General features: G+C 57.2%; 6 protein-coding genes and 1 long non-coding RNA gene across 10 annotated transcripts in view; 5 read left to right on the top strand and 2 right to left on the bottom strand.

Annotated features, from left to right (window-relative positions):
• PLSCR3 (phospholipid scramblase 3) overlaps window positions 1-10,428 on the bottom strand; it is a 40,122-nt gene extending 29,694 nt beyond the window's left edge. The window contains exon 1 of the mRNA XM_038536700.1: window positions 10,105-10,428. The gene's annotated coding sequence lies outside the window, so the exon portion shown is untranslated. The remainder of the gene's footprint in view (window positions 1-10,104) is intronic.
• SPEM2 (SPEM family member 2) lies at window positions 1,070-3,030 on the top strand. Its single transcript, XM_038536689.1, has 3 exons — window positions 1,070-1,301; window positions 1,461-1,518; window positions 1,653-3,030. The coding sequence occupies exons 1-3, from the start codon at window positions 1,164-1,166 to the stop codon at window positions 2,960-2,962; spliced, it is 1,506 nt and encodes a 501-aa protein (XP_038392617.1). The 5' UTR covers window positions 1,070-1,163; the 3' UTR covers window positions 2,963-3,030.
• Window positions 3,544-7,570, top strand: SPEM3 (SPEM family member 3). The gene is given in 4 exon segments (XM_038536675.1): window positions 3,544-3,756; window positions 3,900-3,957; window positions 4,064-7,515; window positions 7,517-7,570. Coding segments are annotated over 4 exon segments (3,687 nt in total). The 5' UTR covers window positions 3,544-3,618; the 3' UTR covers window positions 7,556-7,570.
• Window positions 9,221-11,618, top strand: TMEM102 (transmembrane protein 102). 2 transcript variants are annotated; one of them, XM_038536688.1, is made up of 2 exons: window positions 9,221-10,205; window positions 10,478-11,618. In XM_038536688.1, exons 1-2 carry the CDS (start codon window positions 9,992-9,994, stop codon window positions 11,602-11,604), a joined length of 1,341 nt encoding a protein of 446 aa, XP_038392616.1. In that variant the 5' UTR covers window positions 9,221-9,991; the 3' UTR covers window positions 11,605-11,618. The 2 variants fall into 2 exon arrangements, with proteins under 2 accessions (XP_038392616.1, XP_038392615.1); XM_038536687.1 differs by having other exon boundaries at window positions 9,247-10,205; window positions 10,307-11,618.
• A 319-nt stretch (window positions 11,619-11,937) lies between these two features.
• On the top strand, window positions 11,938-18,874 carry FGF11 (fibroblast growth factor 11). 2 transcript variants are annotated; one of them, XM_038536702.1, is made up of 5 exons: window positions 11,938-13,863; window positions 15,510-15,620; window positions 15,813-15,916; window positions 16,267-16,381; window positions 16,790-18,874. In XM_038536702.1, the coding sequence occupies exons 1-5, from the start codon at window positions 13,671-13,673 to the stop codon at window positions 16,858-16,860; spliced, it is 594 nt and encodes a 197-aa protein (XP_038392630.1). In that variant the 5' UTR covers window positions 11,938-13,670; the 3' UTR covers window positions 16,861-18,874. The 2 variants fall into 2 exon arrangements, with proteins under 2 accessions (XP_038392630.1, XP_038392629.1); XM_038536701.1 differs by having other exon boundaries at window positions 11,948-13,863; window positions 16,183-16,381.
• Window positions 18,875-19,015: 141 nt separating this feature from the next.
• CHRNB1 (cholinergic receptor nicotinic beta 1 subunit) lies at window positions 19,016-27,392 on the top strand. 2 transcript variants are annotated; one of them, XM_038536684.1, is made up of 11 exons: window positions 19,016-19,133; window positions 19,231-19,370; window positions 19,920-19,964; window positions 20,476-20,585; window positions 20,672-20,780; window positions 21,075-21,222; window positions 21,742-21,951; window positions 25,003-25,226; window positions 25,726-25,907; window positions 26,231-26,378; window positions 26,652-27,392. In XM_038536684.1, exons 1-11 carry the CDS (start codon window positions 19,076-19,078, stop codon window positions 26,790-26,792), a joined length of 1,515 nt encoding a protein of 504 aa, XP_038392612.1. In that variant the 5' UTR covers window positions 19,016-19,075; the 3' UTR covers window positions 26,793-27,392. The 2 variants fall into 2 exon arrangements, with proteins under 2 accessions (XP_038392612.1, XP_038392613.1); XM_038536685.1 differs by having other exon boundaries at window positions 19,231-19,331.
• On the bottom strand, window positions 19,435-21,281 carry LOC119871844. Its single transcript, XR_005359463.1, has 3 exons — window positions 21,084-21,281; window positions 20,666-20,824; window positions 19,435-20,060 (listed from the first exon to the last, which is right to left on the bottom strand). It is a non-coding gene; the product is annotated as an uncharacterized LOC119871844 (long non-coding RNA).
• Window positions 27,393-27,978: the final 586 nt, after the last annotated feature.

Below are 27,978 nucleotides of genomic sequence, written 5' to 3' on the forward strand. Positions count from 1 at the left end.
GGACAGCAGGGACACACAGACCCTACCCTACTCCTAGATAGTCGGCATCACACATGGGCATGCACCCATGTGTACACATGTCCACACACGTGTGCGCTTGGGAGTGAGAAGCCATGTGAGTGTGCCTGGGCCGAAGGAACTGGACCCCACCTTCTGTAGCAGATGGATTCCTGGAATGTGGACAGACAGGCCTTTTGTGAATCAGCCTGCTTTTCTGTTCCCTTATATGCAAGCGCCGGTAGTGATAATTTTAAGTCGACTGATTCCCTTCAGTGAGTACATATTGAGCACCTACTATGTGTGTTTGGAGGCTCGAAGGGAAATGCGCACTGGCGCCACGTCCACAGACCCCAGTGATGCACCTGCTTCGGAACGAAGGCTCCTTTCGTCCTATCAACAATTACATCTATTTTGTGCGTTGTGCATCTCGTGAGGTTTTCTTAAGGAAGGAGCTGACAGTTTTCCAACAGGGAGGGCTAGGTCAGTGGGAGGACAGTAGTTAGGAAGGAGAGGGAGCACATTCTGGGTGGCAAGCACCCGGGTGGTGGAAGTCATCCTTGCTCTGGCCTTGGTGGCCACACCACATAGGGCTGCAATCCTTTGCCAGGAAGCGGTGGGGAGGATAGGGACTAGAGGAATTATGATAAACAGGAAGGCCAGAGAGGGAACGGCAGAATGAGGCGACCCCAGAGGGGACTCTTGCTGTCATCCTAGCTGCTGGCCCAGGTAGGCATGGGTGCAGAGTACCCACAAACTGCCTTAATGTCTCAAAAAAGAACAATGAAATGGAGAAATTTCTTTATGGATGATTCAGTCACTACGAAGAAGACCATCTTAAGACTACAGCTACTGTATCTTCAAATCAGGAATCAGGTGTTGATTTGAGCAAGCCTCCCCTGTGGAGACAGGGACAGATTGAGCTCTGGGCTATCTGGGGACGGGACCCCCCTCAAGGGGCAGCCAAGGTCAGCGAAGACCATAGAAAGGCAGAGCCTAGCAGATAAAAGACCTGCCACCTCTGCATTGTGACTCCCCGCAATGTGCCCCATTATGACCCAGCACCCTCACCAGCTGGTAGGTGTCCCCAGGTCCCTGGATGAGTACAGTGTGGTCCGGGCTGGTGGGGGGGGCGGCGGCCCAGGCGGCCCTAGGGCCCCCCCACCATGGAAAACCAGCTCTGGTATGACAACGTGGGGTGCTGCAACCAACACCAAGAACATCTCCAGGATCCTGAAGACTTACTGCTCCTGCTGCTGGGCCTCATCGTTCTTGTCAACATTGGGATCAACGTGGTGACTGTGGTCAGTGATGGCGGGGGACCGCCCCCAGGGGTGAAGAGGGCTGAGGGTGGGGGCCCACCTCCACCTGCAGGAGTGGTCTTGGCTGGGAGCCAGGTAGGGGTAGGGGCGGGAAGGATTGAGAGCCCCCTAGTCTTCACTCCCACCTTATCCTACCCCCAGATGTGGCACGGGCTCCAGAATGGCTTAGAGAAGGTGATCTGTTGGATTAATCGGAAAAGTAAGTATGGCAGCAAGAGAGGTAGGGGTCCCCCCATCCCCCGATGCCATCAGCACAACCCAGGCTGCAGCGTTCCCCACCCTGAGGTCTTCTCACAATTGCCCTGGGGCTTCATGGACTCTTGTCACCCCCAGATGAAATCTTAAAGGCCTGTGAAAGTTCCCCCAAAGAATCCTCAGCCAAGGCCCAAGATGTCCACATTCACTGCACCCTGGACCCTGTAGAGGTGAAGATGGCCCCGCCTGATTGCTACCCCTCTTCCTCCTACCACCTCGGTCACAACTCCCGCTGCTGCCGTCGCCCCTGCAGCCGCCGCTGCCGCAGTCGCCGCAGCCCCGGCCCCCGCCGCGGCCCTGACCACCATCACCACCCTTGCAGCCACCAGTGGGGGCTGAAGAATGGGAGGCACGTCCGGCACAACCGCTCAGGCTTCCATAGCCACCATCACAGCCGCAAGATGTCACAGCTGCGGCCCGTGCCCTTCTTCGATGGGGAAGACCTGGAGGAGGAGGATGACCTGGCTTTCCCACACCCCAAGTGCCCTTGGGGGCGCTGGAGAGAGCTTTACCAGCACAGGGGCCTGCCCTCCAATCTGGGGCTGTGGGGCCGCCAGGGGGGGATCCTGGCCAGCCTGCCACCTCCCTCTCTCTACCTCTCCCCTGAGCTGCGCCGCCTGCCCAAGCGCGTGGAGGCCAAGTCAGAACTGAGGCTGCAGTCCTATGGGCCCCACTGTTCCCAGTCCCGAATCTGGGGCAATCTGGAGGCTGAACAGTGGGGCTCGTCCCCTCCACCCCTCCGCCGGCTGCCCCCAAACCCTTCCTGGGCCCCCATGGGGTACAGCTCTTACACCTCGGCTGGCCAGCTGCTCTATGACTCCTGGGACCAGCGGCGGCGGGGCACCGAGGGCTCTGAGCCTCCTTCTGCCCTGGTGCCCCGGGGCTCCCGGCCCGAGGCCCGGGAGCACTGTTCTCCACAGGCCCACAGGCGGAGCCTCCCCAGCCATGCGTACAGCCAGCTCAACCGCAGCCCCCACCCATCCACCGGCCACTTGGGCTACAGCTCCCGGGATCCCCACGAGGTTCGGCGCCGAGCGGCTGAATGGGCAGAGGCCCTACCCGCTCGGCACCCCCTAACAGCCTCTGCCTCCCTCACTATATTGGGTGAGACCTCATACCAACGGGCCCCAGCGCCCAGCTCGGCCCTGGTCCCCCACTCTTCCCAGCCCCTGTCTGCCGACCAGGCTCCCGAGCCCCCCCAAGCCCAGCCCACCTTCATGCCGCTCAGCAGGACCCCAGGCGGCAATGCAGGCTACCAGGTGTATGACAGCCTGGAGCTGAAGCGACAGGTGCAAGAGAGCCGAGCGAGGGCCAGCTCTCTGCCTCCACCTTCCACCTCGGCCTCCAGGCCCTCCCTGCACAGGAGCCGGACCGGGAAGCTTCACTGACCAGCGGGGAACGCGGGTGGCGGGGTCGGGCTTGGAGAGAAGAATAAAGAGCAGCAGAGTCCAGGAAACACTGTGCTGTTCTGTGGCTTGGGAGCGGCACTCCTCCTGCCAGCCTGGGCCCCGGCCCTTGGCTCCCTGAAGCGAGAAGCCAGCGTCCCTCCTTGGCATGAGGCTCCTCTTGGCCATGGAGACCCACCATCCCACCAGCACGGCCGCCCCCCCACCCCCACCCCAGGTCCTGCACCATGCTCTAAGATCTGAAGGCTGCAGATCCCCAACCACTGGTCTCTGAGCACTGGCTCTGGGGGTCTGCCTCCCATCCCCAATCCAAAATGGGCTCAGAGGCTCAGCCCCACGTGACACGGTGAGGTCAGATTCCAGCGTCTGCTCAGAGCCAGGAGGGCAGGAAGAAGCCCCAGGGCTCCGGAATGGGCCAGGCCTTCCCCCGGGGCTCTGGCTCTGAGGCCAGATCTTCCCAGTTCCCAGTTCCCAGGGCAGACCATCACAGGCCCTCCAGTTTCCTCCCCGCCTTCATTGTGACCCCAACCACCCACCCCATTATGACCCATCCGTCTCCCCCTCCCGCACCAGAGAAGTCTGGCTCCTAGTGAGTATGTGGGGGCCAGGGGGCCCAGTTAGTCCTGGGACCCCCAGCCATGGGTGAGCGAGCCCACCACGGAGCCCAAGTGTGCTCTGGCACCAACCCCAGGAAGTGCCAGGACCTAGGAGACTCAATTCTTCTGATTCTGGGCAGCTTCATCTTGCTCAACGTGGGGATCAATGTGGTGACTCTGGTCAGGGCGGTGACCGGGCAACAGGGTTGGGGGCGCCCCGGGATCTGGAAGGGGCTGAGGTGGGAGGGCTGCTGGGATGTGGCTGAAAGGCGGCTTCGGGGCTCACCCCACTCCTGGGCTCCCCCTTCCCCTGCTTCTCTCAGCTCTGGAGGCACCTGAAGAGCTCCTTGCGGATTCTTTTCCATCATTTCTTCCCCAAAGGTGAGCGGGCCCCACCCTCCAGGGCCTCAAGGGGGGTGTGGAACCTGTCCCCTTTTCCCCGGCCCTCAGGAACCCAGGCCTGGTCCCTTCCCGTCTTTCCCGGCAGACAAGCAACCCAGCTGCGTAGGCAGTCGTCCCATGTGCGTGCGCTGCTCCATGGACACCAAGAACATGTGCTCGGGGGTCTCCTCTCGCTTCCACCGCCGCCCGGGCTTCCTGCATGGGCACCCTAACCACCTTGACTCCTGGGTACCAGACATGAATGAAGAGAAGGCTTCTGGGTGCTGCTGGATGCCGCCTCAGTGTGGACATGCTGGGGCTCCCCTGGGGCCTCCCTGGGGACTGTGGAAGGAGGGGGCGATGGCAGCAGGGGAGGCCCCTCAGGTCCCAGTTTTAAAGGCCCGGACCCCCTTTATTTCCAGGCACGAGGCACCTTCCCAGTTACCCAGGATGAGCAAGCTGGATATGGCCCCTCTCCTTTTGCCCCACAAGAGCAAGACCAAGACCCCAGACCACGCCCCAGAGCATGTCCTGGCCCAGAACAGCTCCCCGGTCCACACCCCTGAGCACACTACCACCCACACCCAGACCTGCTCCCTGGCCCAAACGCCTGAGCACACCACCCTCAAGACTCAGACCTGCTCCCTGGCCCACACCCCTGAGCACACCACCACCCACACCCAGACCTGCTCCCCAGCCCACACTCCCCAGCACACTAAGCCCCAGGCCCAGATCTGCTCCGCAGCCCATCGCCATGAGCACACCACCCCCCAGGCCCAGGCCCAGACCTCCTCCCTAGCCCATGTCCCTGAGCACACCACCCTTCAGGCCCAGACCTGCTCCCCAGCTCACGCCCCTGAGCACAAGCTCCCTCAGGCACAGATGCACTCCCCAGCCCAAGCCCCCAAGTACAACCCTCTCCAGGCCCAGACCTGTTCCCCAGAGCACACCAGCCCCCAAGCCCAGACCCACTCCCCAGCCCATGCCACTGAGCACATCCCCGCCCAGGTCCACGTCCCTGATCTTACCTCAGTCCAGGCGCATACCCACTCCCCAAGCTTCACCCCTGAGCACACTCAGCAGCACACTCCTGCCCAGACCCACAGCCCTGAGCACACCTCAGCCCATCCCCTGGGTCACAGCCCTGAGCATGTAATAGCCCATGCCCCAGCCTGCACTCTGTCCCATGCTCATCTAACCTATACCCATGCCCCTCACACTCTGGCCCCTGCTCCCACATCTGCCCCAACCCTTCCTCCAATGTCTACCCCTGCCAGGATTCCTGCCCCACCTCCTGCCTCAGCTTTGGTCATGACCCTGACTACCACTCCTATCCCAGTTCCCATCTCTGCCACCACCCATACCCCCATCATAACTCCTATTCCCTCTACCCTGACTGCCTTTAGCCAAGGCCTCTCCACTGGCCATGTGGTCTACAATGTCCGTAGGGGCAAGCAGAACTTGTGCCATGTGTGCCCTCCCCCAAACTCTGGGTATTCCAGAAAGGACGGAGGCACCCTCCCCAGGCCCCAAGAGGGGGAGGGTCTGTGTGGCTCTGATACAGCTGAGCCAACGTCAAAACACCATAGTGGGGACAGTGCCAAGCCCTCCACAGGCTCCGTACTGGGTTACCTAGAGTTGGGGAATGTGGAATGGAAGATCTCAAATGATGCCAAAGACAAGTTCTTACAGCCCAAGACCTTCCCTTATTTCAGCTTCCATCCTTGCAGTTCTGAGAGGAGAAACACACACTCTCAGACCCCAGTCTACCCCAAATTCCTGGTCTCCTCCAAGGATGCCACACCTTCTCAACCTTGCTTTCATTCTCCAACCAGTACCCAGAGCTCATTGAACGCCATTCCTCCACCTTGCACTTTGTCTCTGCCTCTCTTGTCTCCCAGGTCCTTTGTCTTTCATCAACCCTCCGGCCACCAGAAGCCCTCCACCTCAATGCAGACCCCTGCCTTTCCCCCGACCTCCACATCTTCTCAAACTGTCCCCTCTTCCCAGTTCCCCATCCCTCCCCAGTTCTCCAAGACTTTCCAACCCCCGATCCAACCCCAAACCCCTGAACATCAGGAGAGTCTAGGCCTCAACCAAGATTCTGGCCTCCAAAGGACTTCATGCCCTTCAAAGGACTTGAGAGTTGCCAGGAACCCAGGCCTTACCCCAAGTCCAGGCTTCTGTAAGAACCCAGGCCTTGTTCAAGATCCAGGTCTAAGCAAGCCCTCAGGCCTTACTCAAGACCCTTCCCAAGACTCTGGACTTCACAAGAATCTGGTCATTACCCAAGATTCTGGCCCCCAAAAGAGCCTAGGTCCTACACAAGATTCAGCTATCTTTAGGAGCCCGTGTCCTACCCAACCTTCTGGCCTCCACAGGAACATACCATTTCCCCAAACTTCTGACATTCAGAAGAGCTCAGGCTTTATGCAAAACTCTGGAGTCTATAGGAATCTACAACAAAACCAAGAGGCTATACTCTATAAAAGTCAAGATCTCTCCCAAACAAGTGGCCTCCATAATAGCCCAGGCCATTCTCAAGATTCTGGAGGTTATAAGAGTACAGGTAATGTCCATGAGCTGGAAGTCTCTAGGAGTCTAGGCCTTTCCCAAAATTCTTGCCCACAGAAGAGCCCAAACCTTGCCCAAGACTGTGGAGTCAACAGGAGCCCAGGTTTGATTCAAACCTCTGGTCTCCATAAGGGCTCAGGCCTTACCCAAGACTCAGGAGACTATAAGAATTCAGGCCTCCTCCAAGAATCTGGAGTCCACAGGGGCCTAGACCTTATTCAAGAGTCTGATCTCCATAAGAATCCAAACTTTGCATCAGCCACTCAAGTCGAAAGGAGATGTGGCCATACACAAGACGTTGGAATTTACAGGAGCCCAGAATATACCCAAGACCCAAACTTCCATAACTATCCAGGAATGAATCAAGATCCTGGCCCTCAGAAGGGCTCAGCCCTTACCAAAGACCATCGCCTCCCCGAGACTCAAGGCCCTATTGGGGAATCAGGCCACCACAAGGATTCATGCCTCATCCCGAATCCCAGCCACCACAGGAACCCAGGCCTTGTTCTAGGTACTGACTCAGTCCAAGTCTTAGGTCAACCTCAGAACCCAAAGTCAACATTGAGCCTGATGAAGTCATTTGTACCTGAGGAAGCCCCTCGGAAGGAGGATGTGGAACAGCACCTCCCCTGGACTTCTGTCCCCATTAGTCAGAACTCCAGCTCTACTAAGCCTCAGGTGATGATCTACAATGACCTGCAAACCTTCTCTGAGGTACCTGTGCTGATAGAGCTACAGCCGTCCTCCCGGCGAGCAGGTAGCCAAGACTGGGTATACCGTCCTGTGGATATAGTTTCCTCAGCCTGCCACAACTATCGCCAGATGTCAGTGCCTCCGAAAATCAGCTGGAAGCCCTACTGCCCTGGGTCAGGCACCCGGGTAGGGCATGTGGTCTTTGATGCCCGCCAGAGACAGTTCGGGGTGGGCAGGGACAAGTGTGAAGCTCTGTCTCCCAGGCGCATGCGCCAAGAGGCATCCAGCAACTTACCGGAGACCATCAAGGAGTGGGGGTATCAGTGTGTGATGCGGAACTTGGAAAAAGAGGAGACAAAGGTGCATCCGGAATAAAGAGTCAAGAGAAGTGTTCTGTGGTTGTTTTGAGGACCCCATGCACCCCAGCCCCGTTCCTAATGCTGGCCACCCACAGGGCCTGATGGGGACTCGTACTAGCCCTGCCCCTGCTGCTCTTGCATTGCTGCTTGGCGAAACCCATCATCCCCAAGGCCTACTGCTGTGTTGCCCAATATAGTAGCCACTAGCCAAATATGGTTGTTAACATGGAAATTAAATTAAATATAATGTAGGGGCACCAGGCTGGCTCAGTCAGTAGAACAGGTGACTCTTGATCTCAGAGTTGTGAGTTCAAGTCCCACACTGGGCATGGAGCCTACTTTGAAAAAGAAGAAAAAAAAATTTTTAAGATTTTTTTATTCATGAGACACACATAGAAGAGAGAGGCAGAGACACAGGCAGTGGGAGAACAGGCTCCCTGTGGGGAGCGTGATGCGGGACTTGGTACCAGGGCCCGGGATCACACCTCGAGCCAAAGGCAGATGCTCAACCACTGAGCCACCCAGTTGCCCCCTGAAAAAAGGAAATTTAAAATTCTGTTCCTCAGTCTCATTATCTACATGTGAAGTCTTCAATAGCCATGTGTGGCTACCATATTGGACGGCACACATTAAGAACACTTCCACCATCGCAGAAAATCCTATTGGACAGCAACGCTTTAGAGTTTAGAGAAACTTTCCTTTTCCTTGTCACTCAAACCCAGCACCTTCAAAACTCCCACAGAACCCAGGGTGTGTGTGCGTGAGGGACCACCCTCTGGGGAGGAGGGAAGATGCAGGGATGCCCCAGACTGTGAGAATGCGCCCAACCTTCAGTTCTCCCCATCTGGTCTCTTGTGTCACAACCAGGTATATGGAAACCTGCCTCCTCAGTTCCGGGCTGTGTTTTGGGGCTGGAAGTTGCTGAGGGAAAATAGCTTTCTTCGACAGTGACTAGAAACCCCTGAGATCAGGGCTTCCCAAATTGAGCTCTGGATTTTGGGAGTCCCCTCCTTCGCAGTCCTTTGCCATGGACTTAGGTCTGTCTCACTTCGGAAGTAGGGAAGGGGTGTGGGAAGGGATTGTGAGACATCCTGGTCTAGCAGTGGATGGGTCTGATCTGTGAGCCTCCCTGGTTTCCTTTGGTTCCATCTTCTCAGTCTGGCTCCTAGTCTCATCCCGAACTAAAGCTGTGTCCCAGACAGCAGTGATCACTGAAAGCAATGTCCTTCTCCTAATCATGTTCCTTTCACCTGGACCTGATTTTCAGTCCTGATAACTCTTCTGTGTCCATGCATGAGCTGGCAGATCCCAAAGTGTGTCCCTGCCAGCGCTCGTGTGTCTGACATGGGCATCACCAAGATGTATGCCCCTTCCCTGAGGCAGAGGTTTATTCTTGGGTCACCACCTACTAGACGGTGCCTGACACGGACTCCAAAGAGATGCCTCCCCGCCTAGCTGGGAGCCCCTTTCCAATGCCTCTCTGTCTCGGCTGTACCATGTGCAACCTTTGCAGGCTGCAGTGTCACCTCTAAAATGAAGTTAATGATGGCATGGCCGAACCCTCTCCTAGATCTAAATGACCTGGGCTCTTCTACTCACACGAGATGCGGAGGCCCCTAATCATGTCTCCCATTATTAGTTGCTATTCAGATCCATCTTGTTCCAACCCCACGGAATGTCTGCGCGGGGCCGACCTGGGCATGAAAGCCAGAGAACAGGCGATCTCCCTAGAAACTACAACTTCCATCAGGCACTACTTCAGCGGAACAGGAAAGGAGGCGGGGGCGTGGCCTGAAAGCCCCGGCAGCTCGGAAGACAAACTACAACCCCCAGGACAGCGCGAGATCTCAGCGGGGCGGAGAGGGCCCGGGCTCCGGCGGGAGGCGGGGCGGGTCCGGAACCACCCCCGGGAGCCAGAAAGGGGCGTGACCGCAACTTGGGGGCGTGGCCTTGGGGCTACAGGAAGAAGTTACCTGTTGAATCCTTCGGTCCGTTCCCTTCCCAGCCCTTGCAGCTATCCCGAAGAGGGCAGCCGCAGACCACAAGCCTCTTCCGAAGAGGTAAGGGAAGGGAGACGAGGGGCGGCGGCGGAGACTGGCTCTCACGTCCCGTAGGAAGGGCCCAACAGCTACACCTGCTGAGTCAGGTGAGCCGCTCCTTGGAGGCGGGGACCAGCATTTGAGTAAAAGGCGACGACGGAGGAAGCATTTATTTGTTCGTTTTCAAGACTCTATTCACAGCCCTTCAGCTGCAGACCCACTGACGAACTGTGCCTGGGGCGCACTCGCGGCCTCGGGAAGAGAGGAACGCCGGCTATCTTTTAGCAGCAGAGGAACGGCCGTCTAAACGTCTCTCCCCCCCACCCCGCCCCGTCCGTGGTTCCCCTAGCCCCCAAACGATTGAATCACATGGCTTCCGCGGTCTGGGGCAGTGCGCCCTGGTGGGGGCCGCCACCCCCAGCCCCAGCCCGGCCGCTCACGGACATAGACTTCTGCTCCGGGGCGCAGCTGCAGGAACTCACCCAGCTGATCCAGGAGCTGGGTGTGCAGGAGAGCTGGAGTGACGCGCCCAAGCCGGGGCCAGACCTCCTCCGGGCCAAGGACTTTGTCTTCTCTTTGCTCGGTGAGTAACTCTCCCTGCCTTCGGGAGCTCGCAGCTTTCAGCCCCTCCCCACCCCGCCCGGGCTTTGAGTCACGCCTTCCCGAACCCGTCTTATCCTGTAGGTCTCGTACACCGTCGGGACCCGCGCTTTCCTCCCCAAGCAGAGCTCTTGCTGCTTCGTGGTGGGATTCGCGAGGGCTCCCTGGATCTGGGACTTGCACCCCTAGGCCCCTACATCCGGGGGCCTCATTACGATGCCGGCTTTACACTACTAGTGCCCGTGTTTTCGCTAGACGGCACTGGGCAGGAGCTGCAACTGGACGCGGAGTCCTGTTTCGCGCGGCTACGCCTCCCAGAGCAGATACGGGGAACCTCAGTCCGCGAGGCTTGGCAGGACTGCCTGGGACCCCCAGCCCCAGGAGGACGTGATTCAGTCCACCGAACCCAAAGCGAAGAAAGTCCCAAGGACCGGCAAAGCCCGGTAGACCAGCCGCACGATGGCACTGAGCCTGAGCCAACCGTGTCTTTGGATCAATCATCTGGACCAGAGGGACAAGACGTAATCGATCTGGAGCTTTCCACCCCACTGAAAACCCTGAATGGTGACCTCAGGAAAGCAGCGGTCGTCAGCCCCATCCCCTGGCCCTCGGAGCGTTGGGAGGCGTGGCCCACACTCTGCCCCGCCCAGGTGGCTGCGTGGTTCTTCGCTTCACTGGCCGCGGTCGCAGAGTCCCTGTTCCCGGTCCCGGGGGCCCCACGTCTGGTCCACGCAGCGCGCCACGCGGGGTTCACCACCGTCCTCCTGGCGACGCCGGGGCCCCCGCGCCACCTCCTGCTCTTCGACCTAATTCCCGTAGTGTCCGTGGCCGGCTGGCCCGAGGGAGCCCGGAGCCATTCGTGGGCCGGGCCGCTGGCCTCCGAGTCGGCATCCTTCTACCTGGTGCCAGGCGGCCACACCGAGCCGCCGGGCGCCTGCGGCTGGCAGCTCTGCTTCGCCCGCCAGGAGCTGGCGCTCAAGGCGCGCATCCCCGCTCCGCTGCTGCAGGCGCACGCGGCGGCCCAGGCGCTGCTGCGCCCGCTGGTGGCCGGGACCCGGGCCGCGGCGCCCTACCTCCTGCGGACGCTGCTCTACTGGGCGTGCGAGCGGCTGCCCGCGCTCTATCTCGCGCGGCCCGAGAACGCGGGCGCCTGCTGCCTCGGGCTGCTGGATGAACTGGGCCGTGTGCTCGAGGCCGGGACACTGCCCCACTATTTTCTGAGCGGCCGAAAGCTCCGCGCGGGGGACGGCGCTGCCGCGCTGCTCGGGGCGTTGGCCCGGCTCCGCGGGGACCCTGCCGGGGCCCTGCGCGCCGCGGTGGAGGAGGCTAAGGCTGCACGCAAGGGGGGCGGCTTGGCCGGCGTGGGAGGCGGGGCCCATTAAAGACGCTGCTCCTACCCGCGTGGACAAGTGCTTCTGTTGGCCAGCGGGATGTGGTGGGGGCTGCTAGCCCCTCGCCGAGGTCACGCGCTGAGTGCCTTGGGCCCGAAGAGCACAGCCTGGAAGGCCTCCTCGGGGCTTCTCCCCATCCTCCTGCCCCGTTCCTGGCCTAGGTCGTCCCATTTCTGGCATCTCTACTCAGATCTGCTGCCAGCACACCTCCCAGCCCGGCGCATCCTCTGGCAACCATCTTCCCCAGTTTTTCTGGTCTTTTCTCTTAGGAGTCAATTGGGAAGGGGTGGGGGGGGGGTGTATATTTGCTGACAAGACGCAAAAGGAGGGTGTGGAGACCCGGGACTGATCAATTTGGCTCACACAAAATCGGAGAGATTGAGGGCCGGATTGCGCCCAGGGCTGGCTCTCACCACCACCCTCGCCTACTCCGTTATTACCCCGTTTCCCTCATTCGTTTCTGCCCTCCCAAGCCGGGCAGGAGGGACCCTCTCTCCATTCTCCCAGCGTCCGCCATTCCATCTATCCGAAGCCCAACCTCCCCTCCCATCTAGGGCTCCGTTCAGTGGAGTCACCTCCTTGTCTCCTCCTCTGAACCCCCAAGACGGGCGGCCTTGCCTCGGCTCCGCCCGCCTCCGAGACCGTCCCCACTCCTGGCCTCCGAGGAACCCTGGGGTTCCGCCCGCCCGGCTGCACTCCCCTTTTCCCGGCGTCTCCGCCCCCTGCCCCGCCCCCAGGCCGGCTCTCGGAGGAGGGAGAGCTGCTGTCGCCGCCGCCGCCTCAGCTTCTCGCTGCCGCTGCCGCTGCCGCCGCTTGGTCCAGCCGCCCGGCCCAGTGCTCTGACTTCGCCGGACCCGGGCGCTCTGCGGAGACATCCTTCCTCCTTCCTGGGGGTCCGGGGCGCCTAGCCCGGCGTTGGGGGAAGCTCGGCTGGCGAGGGACAGGGAGGGAGGAGCCTGGAACAGAAGCCAGCGCCACCCGTCGCCGGATCAACGAGACAGGACAGGTCGAGGGGCGTCGGGGAAGGAAGAGGGGGTGCTCTAGGCTGTCCCGGGGAAGATGAGAAGCCCTGTCGCAGAAAGCTCTGATGCACTCTGACTCGTAGGGGGCCTGTTCACATTCGGGAACTGGTAATAACGTGGGTGCACTCCTCTGGGAGGGGGCGTGGGATCTAAACAGCACCAGCTGTCCCCGAGGAAATTAAGGGGCAATCAGAAAAAAAAAAAAAAAAAAAAAAAAAACGGATGCTCCCTATTTCGAGGTGACAGAGGCCCTCCAGACAACCACTTGGTGTATCCACTGGGAAGGGTGGATTTGGAGGTGATTTCAAAAGGAGTGGAGGGTAACAAGGTGAGGAAAGGGGATCAGCAGCTGTACCATGTGCCACTAGAAATGGGGGTGACTTGGTGAAAACAAGGTATTGTCCAGAGACAGGGCCCAGGAACCCCTAGTCGCTGAACGGGGACAGCCTGGGTTTTCCCAGACATAGTTTTGGGGGACTTAACTGGAAAAAAAGTGGAGGATCCTTTCCATTTAGAGGGTGGCAAAGGCACGAAGGTTGGGTCCCTCCCTCACACTGACAGTGCCCCAGTAGGGATGGGGTTGAGCTAATATATTCAAAGCTAAGGACTTGAACCCTTTAGATTATAGAAGTGGATTTTGGCAGTGCAGGTCCCCAAAATAGGGTGGAAAGATGGCTGGGGGTAGTGGAACCACATCTTGGGAATTTTGAGGGTCTTCACGTTGGCCTAAGGGATCTGGGGACGGGTAAGGAAAGAACAGGAGAGGGAGTAGTTTTCGGTAGGGGCCAAAAGTCGAGGGTGGGGTCGACAGAGATTTACAGGCTGCTGGGTAGAGTGGAGCTAGAACGGGGCCCAAGGGTGGGAGCCAGCAGCTGGAGGGTGGGGAGGCCTGGGGCTTATCCTCGGGTCCTGTGGGTGAGGCGGTGAGTTGGGACCTCAGCGTCAAGAGCATGCCCTGGTGAGCGGGCTTCTCTTTGAGGAGCCCAGCGCGCTCCGGGCGCCTGCCAGTTTGGGGGTTTCTCCTCCCGGGGCGCCATGGCGGCTCTGGCCAGTAGCCTGATCCGGCAGAAGCGGGAGGTCCGCGAGCCGGGGGGCAGCCGGCCGGTGTCGGCGCAGCGGCGCGTGTGTCCCCGCGGCACCAAGTCCCTTTGCCAGAAGCAGCTCCTCATCCTGCTGTCCAAGGTGCGACTGTGCGGGGGGCGGCCCGCGCGGCCGGACCGCGGCCCTGGTGAGTGTCTGGAGCGGGGTCCCCGGGCCTGGGGTCTCTCCGCCTGGGAGGTTGAGGCCAGGGACTCCGAAGGATGGGGCCCGACTGAGGGGGTGGTCCCCGAAAGTCAAGGAGGGTGGGCCGGGACCACACAGTATCTGCCACACCGTGCCTCAGTTTCCCTTCTCTTTTGCCCATAACCCCGAGTCTCCTTGCTGTCGAAGACAAGGGGAAAGCTTTGAGGGGCTAGGTCCGGGCTCCCGAGCCTCGCGGCCCCGGGTCGCCCCCCCCATCCGACGCAGGAGTCCCCACCCCCACCGTCCGCTGCCTACGTGCCGGCTCTCGCGATTCTTTCAAAGCCGAGCGGAGGGGCCTGGGGGTTCCGGACGCCTGGGTCACCCCGAGGGTTTCTGCAGCTCCGGCAGCCCCGCCCCCGCCCCGGTTCTCCCGCTCCTCCACGCCTTGGCTCCGTTCCTGCTGGCCGTGCCCGCCTGGCTGGGCGCCAATCTCCCCAGCTCTCCCCCGGGTGTCCTTGCAGCCACCTCGCCAGCCCGCCCCTCCGAGCGCCCTCCTCGGTGACCTGCGCTCTAAGAGGGGAGCCGGCCATACCCCCAGAACCCACCCTCTCCCGGCGACTCCGAAACCCGCTCGCACACGCTCGGGGGACCCTCCGCCGCGAGGAACTCAGACCCAGCACGGGCCGAGAGACCCGCTCGGAGACTGGGGGGTCGTACCACCTGCGAGGGGGTACGAGGAAGTCGGCCGGGAGCCAGCGGCAGGGGAGGAGAGTTGTGAGGGTTGGCGCGTGGTCCCCGTCCAGGCACGGGCGGCGGGAGTCCCTCTGGCCCGGCTCCCGCCCGCGGCCGGCTCCCCGAGGGGTAGCCCCCTCGTGCCCTCCTCACCCCGCCGCAGGCCCTCCGAGGTGGTACGGTCCGCAGCCCACCTTCGGAGCGGGCCCCGGCCCCCACGTGACTCCGCCCGCCTCACTAGCTCCCCGGCCCCATTACCCCTCAGTGCAGCGGAGCGTCCCCCATCTCCGGCGGGTTACCTGGCTGCAGGGGAGGGGCCGAGCCTCGCGGAGGGCCGGGCCCCCGCGAGCCCGCAGACTGACAGACAGACAGACAGATGGGTCAGTGTCAGACAGGCCGGCACTGGGCCAAGGCAAGGCCCGCGCCAAGCGAGCAGCAGCCGCAGCAGCAGGTGCTGAGTCAGCGTCGGGCCCGCTCCCATCCCCACTTCTGAGGGGGCGCCCCCCGCCCCTCCGCCCCAGTCACTAGCCCCCTGTCCCTTCTCCGGTCCTGCCCACTTCCCTCCATCCTCTGCTTCCCGGTGGCTCTCTCCCCTTCCTCTCCCCTCCTTTCCCCTCCCCCACTTCTGGTGGAGCTGTGGAGTAGGAATTAAGCCATTTAAATAAATTTCAATAAATTAAACTGAAAGCTGAGGGTTAGAGGAAGCGGCAAGGACCCACACCCGGGCTTCCTCCGGAGGCAGAGAGAGGTGGAGGAGAGCCTGCTTAGAGAGTCAGAGAGCTGGGGGCCTGGGACCCTTGGCTTCCCCTCCCATTCTCCCTTCTTTCCTTCCTCTGATCCCGCCAAGTGTAGGAATGTTTCTGGGTAACAGAGATGTCATATTCAAAGATGAATCTCTCTCTCTCTCTCTCTCTCCAGAGCCTCAGCTCAAAGGCATTGTCACCAAACTGTTCTGCCGCCAGGGCTTCTACCTCCAGGCAAATCCTGACGGAAGCATCCAGGGCACCCCAGAGGACACCAGCTCCTTTAGTGAGAGGGGAACCCTGCTGCTGGGTGGGAAGGGACACAGAGTGGGGCTAGGAAGGGGCCGTCCTGTTCCCTCTTCAGGTGCTGTTTTCTCTGGCTCTTTGCCCCCTAAGGGAAGCCTTAGAACTGGGCTGTGGGGAGCCAGGCTGGGGGTCTGAGGCCCCAGGGCTTGACGCCGCCTCTCTCCACCCCCAGCCCACTTCAACTTGATCCCCGTGGGGCTCCGTGTGGTCACCATCCAGAGTGCCAAGCTGGGTCACTACATGGCCATGAATGCAGAGGGGCTTCTCTATAGCTCGGTGAGACGATGAAGCTGAGTGGCCTGGGGTTTGCTCCACCACCACCACCCTGATCTGGTTTCTAACCCTCCATGGGGTAGGGGGGGGTGACCACACTCTCCCCCATGCTCCCTTTCTCCTAGTTTCTGCGTGGCGTGAGAAGTGGGCCCTCCCAGCCCAAAATGTATGGATTCTGTCCTGGCTCATTCTTCCCAGGGCTCCCTTCTGTCCAGTGATGTGTCTTTTTGTCTCTCTGTGTGTGCCTCTCTGGGTCTTTGTCTCCCCAGCCACATTTCACAGCTGAGTGTCGCTTTAAGGAATGCGTCTTTGAGAATTACTATGTCCTGTACGCCTCTGCTCTCTATCGCCAGCGCCGCTCTGGCCGGGCCTGGTACCTGGGCCTGGACAAGGAGGGCCGAGTCATGAAGGGAAATCGAGTCAAGAAGACCAAGGCCGCCGCCCACTTCGTGCCCAAGCTCCTGGAGGGTGAGTATGGACTCCAGAGAAGGTGGGCCACATGGGAGGGTGCTGACCTAGATGTGGTCATTGAGCAGACACACAAGTCAGAGGCCACAGGCGTTAACAGAGGACACCTGTTGATCCTTTCCTGGTTCACAAGCGCGAAGCTTGTGTGTATGTTCACGCTGCTGTATATGTTCATACCTTGTCACAACCTTGGTATATTGCTTGCCTTATGGTGGGGGGGGGAATACCTGTTATGACAAGTCAAGCTAAGAAGACTTTGGCCTTTGAGGGTTTGGGGAGCCCTCCTCCTGTGGGTTGAGGTTCGCAGAGGATGGGGGGAGGAGAAGGGCTCCCTTTCTGAGCCTCTGATTCCTTCTCGATCTCTCTGTGCCTAATTCTCCTTCCTGCTCCTCTCTCTTCCCTTTACAGTGGCCATGTACCGGGAGCCTTCTCTCCACAGTGTCCCTGAGACCTCACCTCCCAGTCCCCCTGCCCCCTAAAATGTAGTCTGTGGACTGGAGGCTCCCTGCACTTGCACTGAGCTAGCCACCACCACAGCCTGTCTCCCAGCCCTGCTCCCAGCCCTGCCACCACCACCCATGCCCTGAGCAGCCAGGCCCCAGCAGATGTTCTATCCTGCAGGAGCCAAGGGGCTGGCTGTGACTCCTCGCCTCTTCCAGGCTTCAGCTCCTGGGATTTCAGAGAGGGGGATGTCTGAAAATGGTCCTGGCCAATCACTTCTTTCCTTCCACACTCACAGCCCCACCCCCAAAAGCCTTTTCCTGAGAAGGCGCTGGGGGGTTCCCAAACTGACAGAAAGAACCAGGACACAAACACTCCCCACCCTGGGCTCAGCGCATCCCGGGAGCACTATGCCCTTTTCATTGCCACTGAGCCATAGATTTATAGCCCTACAGGAGCTCAGGATTAATTTCCTTTTTGCCCCACTCCACCTTCTGCCTTGTTCTGGAGAGATTCTGGAACACCAGGCATCCTAGCCAGGGCCCTTTTTGCACTAAGGCTCTGTGCTGGCATGCTGGCATGCTGCCAGGCTCTGCTCTGGATCCATCAGGCTTCTGTCCTTGACCCAGCTGGACCCCCGGTTTCCAAGTAGAGAGAGGCTGGATTTGAGCCCTGTCCAGCTGCTGGCCTTGGCCTGAACTAGGACCAGTCTCAGATCACCACAGTTTTAACTTTCTTATCCCAAAGACCCCCAATTCTAGAGCACAGTGTTCTAGACACATACAGAGCCATACTTCCTTCTGAATCAGCTCTAGGACATAGACCACGACTCTCAGCCCTTCCCTCCAGGATGGAACCTGGGCTTCTATAGCCATATCAATGCCCATATAGAGGAGATCCCTGGGTGGCTCAGCGGTTTTGCGCCTGCCTTTGGCCCAGGGCGCGATCCTGGAGTCCTGGGATCGAGTCCCACGTCGGGCTCCTGGCATGGAGCCTGCTTCTCCCTCTGCCCCCCTCTCTCTCTCTCTCTATGTCTATCATAAATAAATAAAAATAAATCTTTAAAAAAATGCCCATATAGAGTGAGCTCCAGACCCACCCTCCTACCTTCTCTAGTAATACCTGTGAAAGATGAGCTCTGGAAAGAACCTAGTTCTGATTCATGGGGAGCTTTGTTGATGAATCAAGAAACACCTCTTGTTTTTCCTAGATTTTCTAAAAACTCGAGTCTTCCTATAGAATGCTAACCTTATTTTTACACGTAATTTCTAGCTCCTCCAGCTCAGCTGGGGTCCTGCCAGGGAAACGGAGTCTGAAGGAGGGCAGAGGAGTCCGGGAAGAAATCCTTGGCTCATAGTAGAGAAGCTGGGATGGCCAAGGGGCCCAAACCACGGCATGTTTTGGCTGTGCCGGGGTTGTAGGGACATGGACACTTAGCTACCTCCACAGGAATACCTTCTGGGTCCCTTCTAAAGCTGAGGTCTTTAAGGTAATGGATCTCAAATGAAAAGAACAAACAGGGCACAGCCTTGACACCCCCCCCCCCCGTGCAGAGACCCCAGTTCAGCAATAAGTTTAACCCCTCTCCTGTAGAAGTCAGGCCAAGGAGGGTGAGGAGCCCCCTCTTGGGCTCCAGACCTCATATATCCCCAGAGCTTCTAACTGAATAGAATTTGCTTTACCTTACAGCTATAACCTGAGCTAAGTTTTAGGTACCCAAAAGGGGCCTGACTAGATTTTTCTGAACAGCATGGAGAGCTAGGGGCAGGCCTGAAAAAGATCAGGAACCCACCAGTCAACTAGGAGGGAGACTGAGTGGCTTCGAGACCTGGGCAGGGTAGACAGGAGACCATAAAGGGAAGGGCTCAGGCTCCGAGGCAAGTCACTTTTCCTCAGGCTCTTTCTATTTCTGGCTTGTTGCAAGAGGGGTGCCTACTCCCCTCACCCACACAGACCCCTTAGGCCCCACCCCCTCTCCTGGCTTCGCTCCCAGGGGACGATGGGGTCTCCACTCCATGCTCTCTCCATTAAAGATGATTTATACAACTCAAATGTTGTCTGTCATCTATGGGTGGCGGGCATTGGCAGTTGCTTGGGGCGGGACCAAGTCCTAGGGGTGGGGCGGGGAGGATGGGCTGGCGGCTGCCCCCCAACAACAGGTGCACATTCCTGGGCGCCTCGTCACTTCCCCCCCCCCCCCCCCCCCGCGTTGGTGAATCGAGCGAACTCACTGAGCAACCAACCGGCCGAGCTATGACCGCAGGGGCGCTGCTGCTGCTGCTGGGGGCGTTGGGGGTGCCACTCGCCCCGGGTACGTCTGAGCCTCTCGGGGCGGGCGGCGGGGGGGCAGTGACGGGCAGGGGTCGTGGCCGGTTACGGTGGCTTTACTGGTTGCTCTTCTCCTCCAGGCGCCCGCGGCACGGAGGTGGAGGGCCGGCTCCGCGAGAAGCTTTTCTTGGGCTACGACAGCTCGGTGCGGCCGGCGCGGGAGGTGGGGGATAGCGTGGGGGTCAGTGTCGGCCTCAGCCTGGCGCAACTCATCAGCCTGGTGAGGGCGCGCGCGGGGGTTGAGCTCGGGCCCTAGGACCGGCGGGGGGCGTGGCGGGGGCGTGGCTGGGCCTGGGGCGGAGCCAGGCCGGGAGATGGACGGGCAGTTGGCAGACCCCATTGGGTGGACGTCGGACCAATGGACGAGCCGTGGGCGTGGCTTCTGGACCGGCTGCGGGTGGAACCGGGGCTGCCGCCCTGGACTGGCTGGGGGGCGGGTCCCGGGTCGGGGTCGCAGGCTGGGGCGGAGCTTGCGGCCGCATCGGGTCGGGAAATAACGGCGGGCGGAGATGCAGGGTTGGGTGATTTACGGGCTGTGGGTGGGGGCCGGGGGGCGGCCTGGTAGTTGGATTGGCTGGCGGTGTAGACCGCCGGAAGTTTCTGAGATAGAGGTGGGGCTTACACCATGCAGCATCCAGGAGGCGGGGCTTGTAGCCAAGAAAGGGGGACTCAGAAAAAGAGGGATTTCCAGTGAGAGCTTGACCCGCGGAGCCCCTTCATTTCTTTCTAGTCACATCCCCTCTACTCTTTTTAAACTTTTCCCTTCTAGAACGAGAAGGATGAGGAGATGAGCACAAAGGTGTACTTAGACCTGGTATGCAGACCCCCGCGGGGTGGGAAAGGGCGTCCCGCTGCCTTTACAATTTCCTCCAATGTCCGCCTCAGTAAGAGTATTTTCTTGCACCAGGACCTCGGAAAATATAAGAGAGACAGAAACTTCAGGAAACAATACCTATCTTTACTATGAGAGTTGCATCCCATGCTTTTCTTATTCTACTTTAACACTTTTGGGGGGCCACTAATTTGATTCCCTACCCACTAAAGGGTCACGAACTGCAGTTTGAAAAACACCGTTTTCGTGGCTAACTAGTGCACCCTCCTCGTTTTTAGACCCAAAATTTGGGGCCCAGCTCGAGGGAAGGGGAAATTAGCTGATGGGATCCCAACGAGTAAACGTGCAGCCGTAATCAGAACTCCGACTTCCAGAACCACAGCCCAAGCCTGCCGGCTCCCCTCTTTTGTACTCCCTCCCCAGCTCCCTCTGGACATCCCACGTCCCCTTCCAGGCTCAATCCTGGACAGCCCCTCAGCCTCTGCTTCCACAGGAGTGGACTGACTACAGGCTGAGCTGGGACCCTGCAGAGTACGAGGGTATCGATTCACTCCGCATAACGGCTGGATCCGTGTGGCTTCCAGACGTGGTGCTCCTGAACAAGTAGGGTCCTCCGCGAGACTGAGGGAGTGGGCGGGGTCTCCAGGGGGAGGGTCCGGGTCCAGGCCGAGCCCATTCCTCACCCGCAGCAACGACGGCAATTTCGACGTTGCTCTGGACTTGAACGTCGTGGTGTCCTCAGACGGCTCCGTGCGCTGGCAGCCTCCAGGCCTCTACCGTAGCAGCTGCAGCATCCAGGTGCCCCGGGGACTCCCCCTGGGAACCCTGCCTCTCCTGAAACACTGACTCCGCAAAAACCCCATAAGCCTCCCATCGCTCCCGCCCTCCTGATTTTGCATGATTTCATCTTCTCTGTCCACTGTCACTGACATGCAGTGTTTCTCAGCGACCCCGTTTCCATTGCCCGTGGGCTCCCCTAATAACCTTCCAATTCCTCTGACCCTACTTCTCTGTTACCTGCCTACTGACCTCCCAAAGCCCCCAGCCGTGAACAGCTCTCTGGCAGCTCTGGTGACTCCCCCCTCCATCCAGGTCACCTACTTCCCCTTCGACTGGCAGAACTGCACCATGGTGTTCAGCTCCTACAGCTATGACAGCTCAGAGGTCAGCCTGCACACGGGCTTGGGTCCTGACAGGCAGGAGCTGCAGGAAGTGCACATTCATGAAGGGACCTTCATTGGTGAGTGGCTGTGGCTCCCACGTCCATGGGCTTTATGATGTCAGTTTCTAACAGGCTGACAAATATCCTCCTTCAGCAATGCCCAGGACAACCCTGTGGGGTGGGCAAGATGAGTGAGAATCTACATTTTGCAGATATGGAAATGGAGATGTGGGGTGCTTGGGTGGCTCAGCGGTTGGGCGGCTGCCTTCAGTTCAGGGCGTGACCCCGGGGTCCCAGGATCGAGTCCCTCATTGGGTTCCCCTCAGGGAGCCTGCTTCTCCCTCTGCCTGTGTCTCTGCTTCTCTGTGTGTGTCTCTTGTGAATAAATCAATAACATCTTAAAAAGGGAAAAAGAAATGGAGACTCGTTCAAGTTCACCAGAGATGGGCTACCCAGCCCAGTGTCCACAGGCTAATGCCTCATCACATCAGCCCCTCGGGTCAAGGATGTGCCAGAACAAAGCCAGATCTGGCAGCAGTAAGGACAGGTTTCACATGTGCATCCCTGACTTCCCTCCTCCCCTCTGCTTCCTCGCAGAGAATGGCCAGTGGGAAATTATCCACAAGCCTTCCCGGCTAGTGCAGCCTCCGGTGGATCCTAGGCGGGGCGGGGAAGGACAGCGGCAAGAAGTCACCTTCTACCTCATCATCCGCAGGAAGCCTCTCTTCTACCTGGTCAACGTCATTGCCCCTTGCATCCTCATCACCCTCCTGGCCATCTTCGTCTTCTACCTGCCACCAGATGCAGGTAAGGGAGGGAGAGGCCCCCAGCCCTGCCTTTTCACCGCTTGTACAGCTTCTTCCTCTCCACCCTGAATCCAGGCAAGGGTTTTGGCCAACGCCATCAAGGGTGGTTTGAAGGTCATCCTGCCCAGGTTTTCCCTTCTATCAGGGTCTCCTCCTAGGATCCAGGTTTCCCCTCCCACCTCAGGCTGGGCCTCCCCTCTACTGCCCTCTTCTCTCCATCCCGGGAGCTCCTGAACTCTTCCCTTCAGAATCCTAAGATCTCATCCTTGGGACCAACAAACTACTGGAGTTAGAACAACCCTCCTTTTCCCCATTCCTGGTAGCCTCCCCACCCGCCTCCCCCATTTTTTCAGCCACCTGCTAGTCCCTTGGCCTCTTATCTTCCTTGGAAATAATAGCAACATTTTTCCAGGAGGCAGCATAATGTAGTCACAGAGTAACCTTGGGCAAATTCCTTCGTATGAGTCCCTACTTAATAGGATTATTTTGAGGATTAATTGAGTTTCTTAGAACTACACCTGGTACCAAGTAAGTTCTATATAAGTGTTGGTATTAGTTTTATTATGTGTGAGCACTTGCGGTAAGTAGTACAATTAGCATGTTACATGCATTAACTCCTTTATTTCCTTTTTTAAGATTTATTTATTTATTTTAGAGCTGAGGGGAGGGAAGGGCAGAGGGAGAGAGAGACTCTCAAGCAGACTCTGCGTTGAGCACAGAGCCAGAAGCAGGGCTTGATCTCATGACCCAGAGACTGCGACCCCAGCCAAAACCAAGAGTCAGACCCTCAACTGACTGCACCACCCAGGCGCCCCTATGTTAACTCAATTGTGATCTTTACAATAACTCTGTGAGGTGAGTACTGAATTGTCTTCCCACTTTAGAGAGGAGGACAAAGAGGCTGAAAGAGTTTAAGTCATTTGCCCCATGTTAGTTAGAGACAGGTAGTGTCGCCTTTCCAACCCTGGTTGGTGCCAGTCTGATTCAGAGACTGAAATCCTTAACTCTGGTATTTAAAGCTTGCTTTCCTCCTCTCTGGCACCAAGTTCTCTGTCTAGGGAAGGAAAGTGATCCAGCTCTAGAACACACTTCCAAATGTAACTTCTCCTTGCTCCCAGAGCTGGGCAAATCTTGGAACCCAATATTATAGGACTTAAGTAGAGCAGAGCATAAAAGTTTTTTTTTTTTTTTTATTTCAATACCTTCCTTGAAGTTTGTGGTGCCTGTTGTATGCCACAGGAATAATCAGCCACCTGGCATATCCATATATACCTTGTTTCATTTTTAGATCCTTCAGATTGCTATTTGGTTCCTAAAAAAAGCTTCAAGGTTGGTCTATTCATTCATGCAATGATGTTTGTTTAGCATCTGTAATGGGCTAGGCCCTGGGATACATCAGTGAGTCAAAGAGACAAAAATCCTGGCCTTGTAGAGTTCATATTCCAGCGGGGAGACAGTCAATAAACAAATATATCTAGTTGATAGTATGTTAGAAGAGGACAAGTCCTAAGGAGGAAAATAAAGCAAGAAAAGTGGTTATAGAGAATTAGAATGGGGGTAAGGGTTACAATTTAAAATAGAAGTCAGGGGGTGCCTGGGTGGCTGAGTTGGTTTAGCGTCCAACTTTTTTTTTTTTTTTTTAGCGTCCAACTCTTGATTTCAGTTCAGTCGTGATCCCAGGGTTGTGCGATCCATGACCAGCGGGGAGCCTGCTTAAGATTCTCTCTCTTTCCCTCTACCACTGCCCCTTCCCTCTCATTAATTAATTAATTAATTAATTAATTAATTAATTAAAATAGAATAGTCAGGGGCATCTGGCTGGTTCAGTCCATAGAGCATGTGACTCTCGTTCTAGGGGTTGTAAGTTGAACTCCCATGTTAAGTGTAGAGATTACATAAAAATAAAATCTTAAAAAAAAGTGGTCAGTGAATGCCTCAATAAAAAGAAAATATTTGATCAATATTTGAACAAAGAGGACACCTGGGTGGCTCAGTCTGTTGAGCATCTGCTTTTGGCTCTGGTCGTGATCTCAGGGTCCTGGGTTTGGGGGAGCCTGCTTCTCTCTCTCCCTCTGCTCCTCCCCCCTACTCATGCTTTCTCTCTCTCTCTCAAATAAATAAACAAACAAACAAATAACAAAATATTTAAAATATATATCATATATTTGAATAAAGAATTGAAGGGAGCATTGGCAGTTGCTTGGGATGGGACCAAGTGAACGACCCTGGCAGGCAGAAATCTGGGGGAATAATGTACCAGCTGGAGTTAACAGTGCATGCACTCACTGAGGGGGACCTTCACTGACCCTCAAGGGGGAGTGAGCCTCACATACTCAGGAAATAGCCAGGATAACTGAGTGATATAAGCAAGAGGAAAACAGTAGGAGATCAAGTCAGACAGATAATGGGGAAAGCCTTGTCAACCACACTGAGGACTTTGGCTTTTATGCTAAAGAACGTGAGAGGCCACTCCAAGGTTTTGAGAAGAGAAGTGATATGATCTAATTTACATTTTAGCAGGATCTATCTGGCTGCTCTGTTGAGAACAGTCAGCAGGAGGAAATATTATTAAGGCCTCCACTTTGCTTCATCCTAACTCAGAGCTGAGGTGATGGCTGTTTGTATGAATATATTTTGAAGATAGAGCCAGTAGGGTTTGCTATGGATTGGATATGGGATGAGAGAGACAGAGAGAGGAGTGGAGAATGACTAACAGGATTTTGGCCTGAGTTCCAGGAAAGATGGATTTCTCATTCATGAAATGGGGGAGACAGTGGGAAGGGTTGGTGATCAGGGGATTAGGTTTGGGATGTGTTAATTTGAGATGTCTACTGGCTGTCCAAGCAGAGAGTTTAGATCAGCAGGTGGCTATAAATCTGGAGTTTAGGAGAACAAATCTGGGCTGGAGGTTTAATTGTAGGAATCATCTGCATGCAGTTGGCCCTTCCAGAAGCCTGTCCTTGAGTGGGCTGGAAACACGGTCACTGATTGTGCCACGAAAATTGCCTTCTGGCAAAGTCTAATGTTTCCGCCTTCTTCTCTGCCCTGCAAGGAGAAAAGATGGGGCTCTCCATCTTTGCCCTGCTCACCCTCACTGTGTTCCTGTTGCTGCTGGCAGACAAAGTTCCTGAGACCTCCCTGTCTGTCCCCATCATTATCAAGTACCTCATGTTTACCATGATCCTCGTCACTTTCTCCGTCATCCTGAGCGTTGTGGTCCTCAACCTGCACCATCGCTCACCCCACACCCACCAAATGCCCACTTGGGTCCGCCAGGTAAGATGTCCTCCTCCAATCCATGTTAATCCTCCGTCCTAGCATTTGTCTTTTTGCGCAGGTGTGGCTCCTGCAACCTGCCTACCAACTTCATAGACCTGAGGGAGAACTACAACTCCTGGTAGAGTGTTCAAGTGTTAAGGCCTGTTGGGTGTTGAAACGTTGCACAGTTAATTTTACCCCCCTGACATTTGTCATGCCACAGATCCCATATTTTCTTCGTCCATACTGCCCATTCTGGGCTGCAGGGAAACATTCTCAGGGTCAGGTTCTATCAGGGTGGAAGCCTTCGGGACTCCCCCCCCGCCCCCGGGCCAGGACGCCTCCCAGGCCACTCAGGAGCTCTTGATGTGATGTGTGGTTGCACTTCCTTGTCTGGGTAGCTGGGAGGGACGCGCGCACGCAGGCGCGGGGATAGGACCGGTGGGCTGCTTCCCTTCCCGTCGGAAAGCATGAGAGCCCCCCCCCCCCCCCGCCAACACGCCTTTCTACTCAGCAGATCTTCATCCACAAACTCCCTCTATACCTGGGTCTGAAGAGGCCCAAACCTGAGAGAGACCTGATGCCGGAGCCACCTCCCGTAGCCCTCAGGGATTCTCCAGGAAGTGGCTGGGGTCGGGGAACAGATGAATATTTCATCCGGAAGCCACTGAACGATTTTCTCTTCCCCAAACCCAACAGGTAGTACCCACTCCTCCCAGTCGCCTACGAGGAAAGGAGAGAGGGAACTACAGTTCCCAGAAGCCTGTGCAGAGGCAGGCGGCTTAGGGTCCCGGAAGATGCCCTTGAGCATCACGGGAATCGTAGTATCCCTTCCGCCGCCAACTTTGCTGAAAGGCGGACAGTGGAACGTGTTGAGATGGGAGGAATTGCGGAAGGCAGGAGAGATCGCCGCCGGCGGGGAGAGCCTAAAGGGCCTTCTTACGTTCTGAAAACTAATGAGTGTCGGAGGAGGGAGTCGGAACGGAGCCCAGAGCGTGGCCAAACTGTCCCGCCTCTTCCAGATTCCAGCCTGAATTGTCTGCCCCGGACCTGCGGCGACTTGTCGATGGTCCAAACCCGGCTGTGGGCCTGCCTCCCGAGCTACGGGAGGTCGTTTCCTCGATTAGCTACATCGCTCGGCAGCTGCAGGAACAGGAGGACCACGACGCGGTAAGTCCCATGAGGGCTGAGCGGGGCGGGCCCGGCGGGCCCGTGGCCCCGCCCCCATCGCCCAATCTTGCTTCTGATTGGAAGCTTGCCTCTTTGGTCCCGCCCCTGTCTTCCGACTGGTTCCTCACTCCGTCCAGCGGCCGCAGTTTCGTTTTCCTCGACCCAGCGGCCCGCCCCTGCGTCCGATCCGTAGGAGGACGAGGGCAAGGGTACAGGGCAGGCCTTCCCCTGGGGGTCTGGAGCTCAAAAAGAGTTTACGCTGCCTACCCCCAGCTGAAAGAAGACTGGCAATTTGTGGCCATGGTAGTGGATCGCCTTTTCCTGTGGACCTTCATCATCTTCACTAGCGTTGGGACCCTCGTCATCTTCCTGGACGCCTCCTATCACTTGCCCCCTGCGGACCCTTTTCCTTGAGGACAGAGGGCCAAGAGCCAGGACCTCGCAGCTCCACTTGGAATCCAGTCCTCTCACACCATTGCCTTGGTGGGGAGAGCGCCCAAGTGGGACGGGGCGGGCGGAAGCCGTGGCCCCTCCAGAAATGCACTGTTTTCTGGTTTCTTGTAGAAGTTTCTTTGGAGAGTAACACTAGGTTGCCGGTAGAATGGAACAAAGATCAAGAAGTAGACTGTACGCCCTACCTATGAGGGCAGGAACTGTGTTTTGTTCACTGTAATATCCCCAGCGCCTAGCACGGGTCCTGACCCATAGGATAGCAGGTGCTTAACATTTGTTGAGTGATTAGGGAATTTTTTCTTTTCTTTCTTTCTGGGAAGGAAATGCACCAATGAATAGTGCCTGTGTTTGCATGTTGGGACTAGTGGTCATTCTCTTTGTTTTTACCTTCTTGTAACATATTGTTTTCGGATAAGTGTTATCCATAGGATTTTTTTGAAAAGTTATTTCTAAAAGGATGCATTTGTAATGAGAGCTCACTTTAAAAAAAAAAAGCAAAAAACAACCTTCAAATTCCAGCTTTGGTGCTCAAACTTTGTATAAGGTACTGAACCACTCTCAGCCTAAGATTCCACCATTGTAAAATGAGGCTAATAATAGTATCTGCCCCCTAGTCTGAGGATCATATGAGAAGATGGGAACAAAAGCAGTACAGGGTATACATCAGAGGTTGTAAGCTGGTGTGCGTGTTTGGCCTGTGTTGTTGGCCTGCACAATTTTTAGTGTGTTAGCCACTTTAAAAATTTGGATATTGAGCAGAGAAATTTGGATTTCTGGCTTCTCTGGGGAAAAGAAAAAATTTTTTAAACTATGTAACACCGGGCCTGATTACCCTGATGAGTGGCGGCCCACGCTGTCAAGGTATGTGTACCAGAATTTCTCCAAGCCCCCACCCACCTGACCAGCTTTTCTCATTTTACTTGTCTGCCCCTCCATAACATTATACAGAATCAAGGGGAGGGGAGAGGGGGATGAGAAGTTGAAGACAATGAGAGGCTAGGAGTGGAGAAAGACAGGTGATTGTGTCTCATGACCATGGCTCATTTTGCACCTGTTTCTTTTCAATTTGGAGAGGGGGCTGCACCAGGTCTAAGGCGCAGGGGGACATGAGGCTCTTGGGCCCAGCAGGGTGTGTGAACTGGACTGA

This window comes from Canis lupus, chromosome 5 (assembly GCF_011100685.1).
Source record: "Canis lupus familiaris isolate Mischka breed German Shepherd chromosome 5, alternate assembly UU_Cfam_GSD_1.0, whole genome shotgun sequence".
In the NCBI taxonomy this organism is placed as follows: Eukaryota; Metazoa; Chordata; class Mammalia; order Carnivora; family Canidae; genus Canis; species Canis lupus.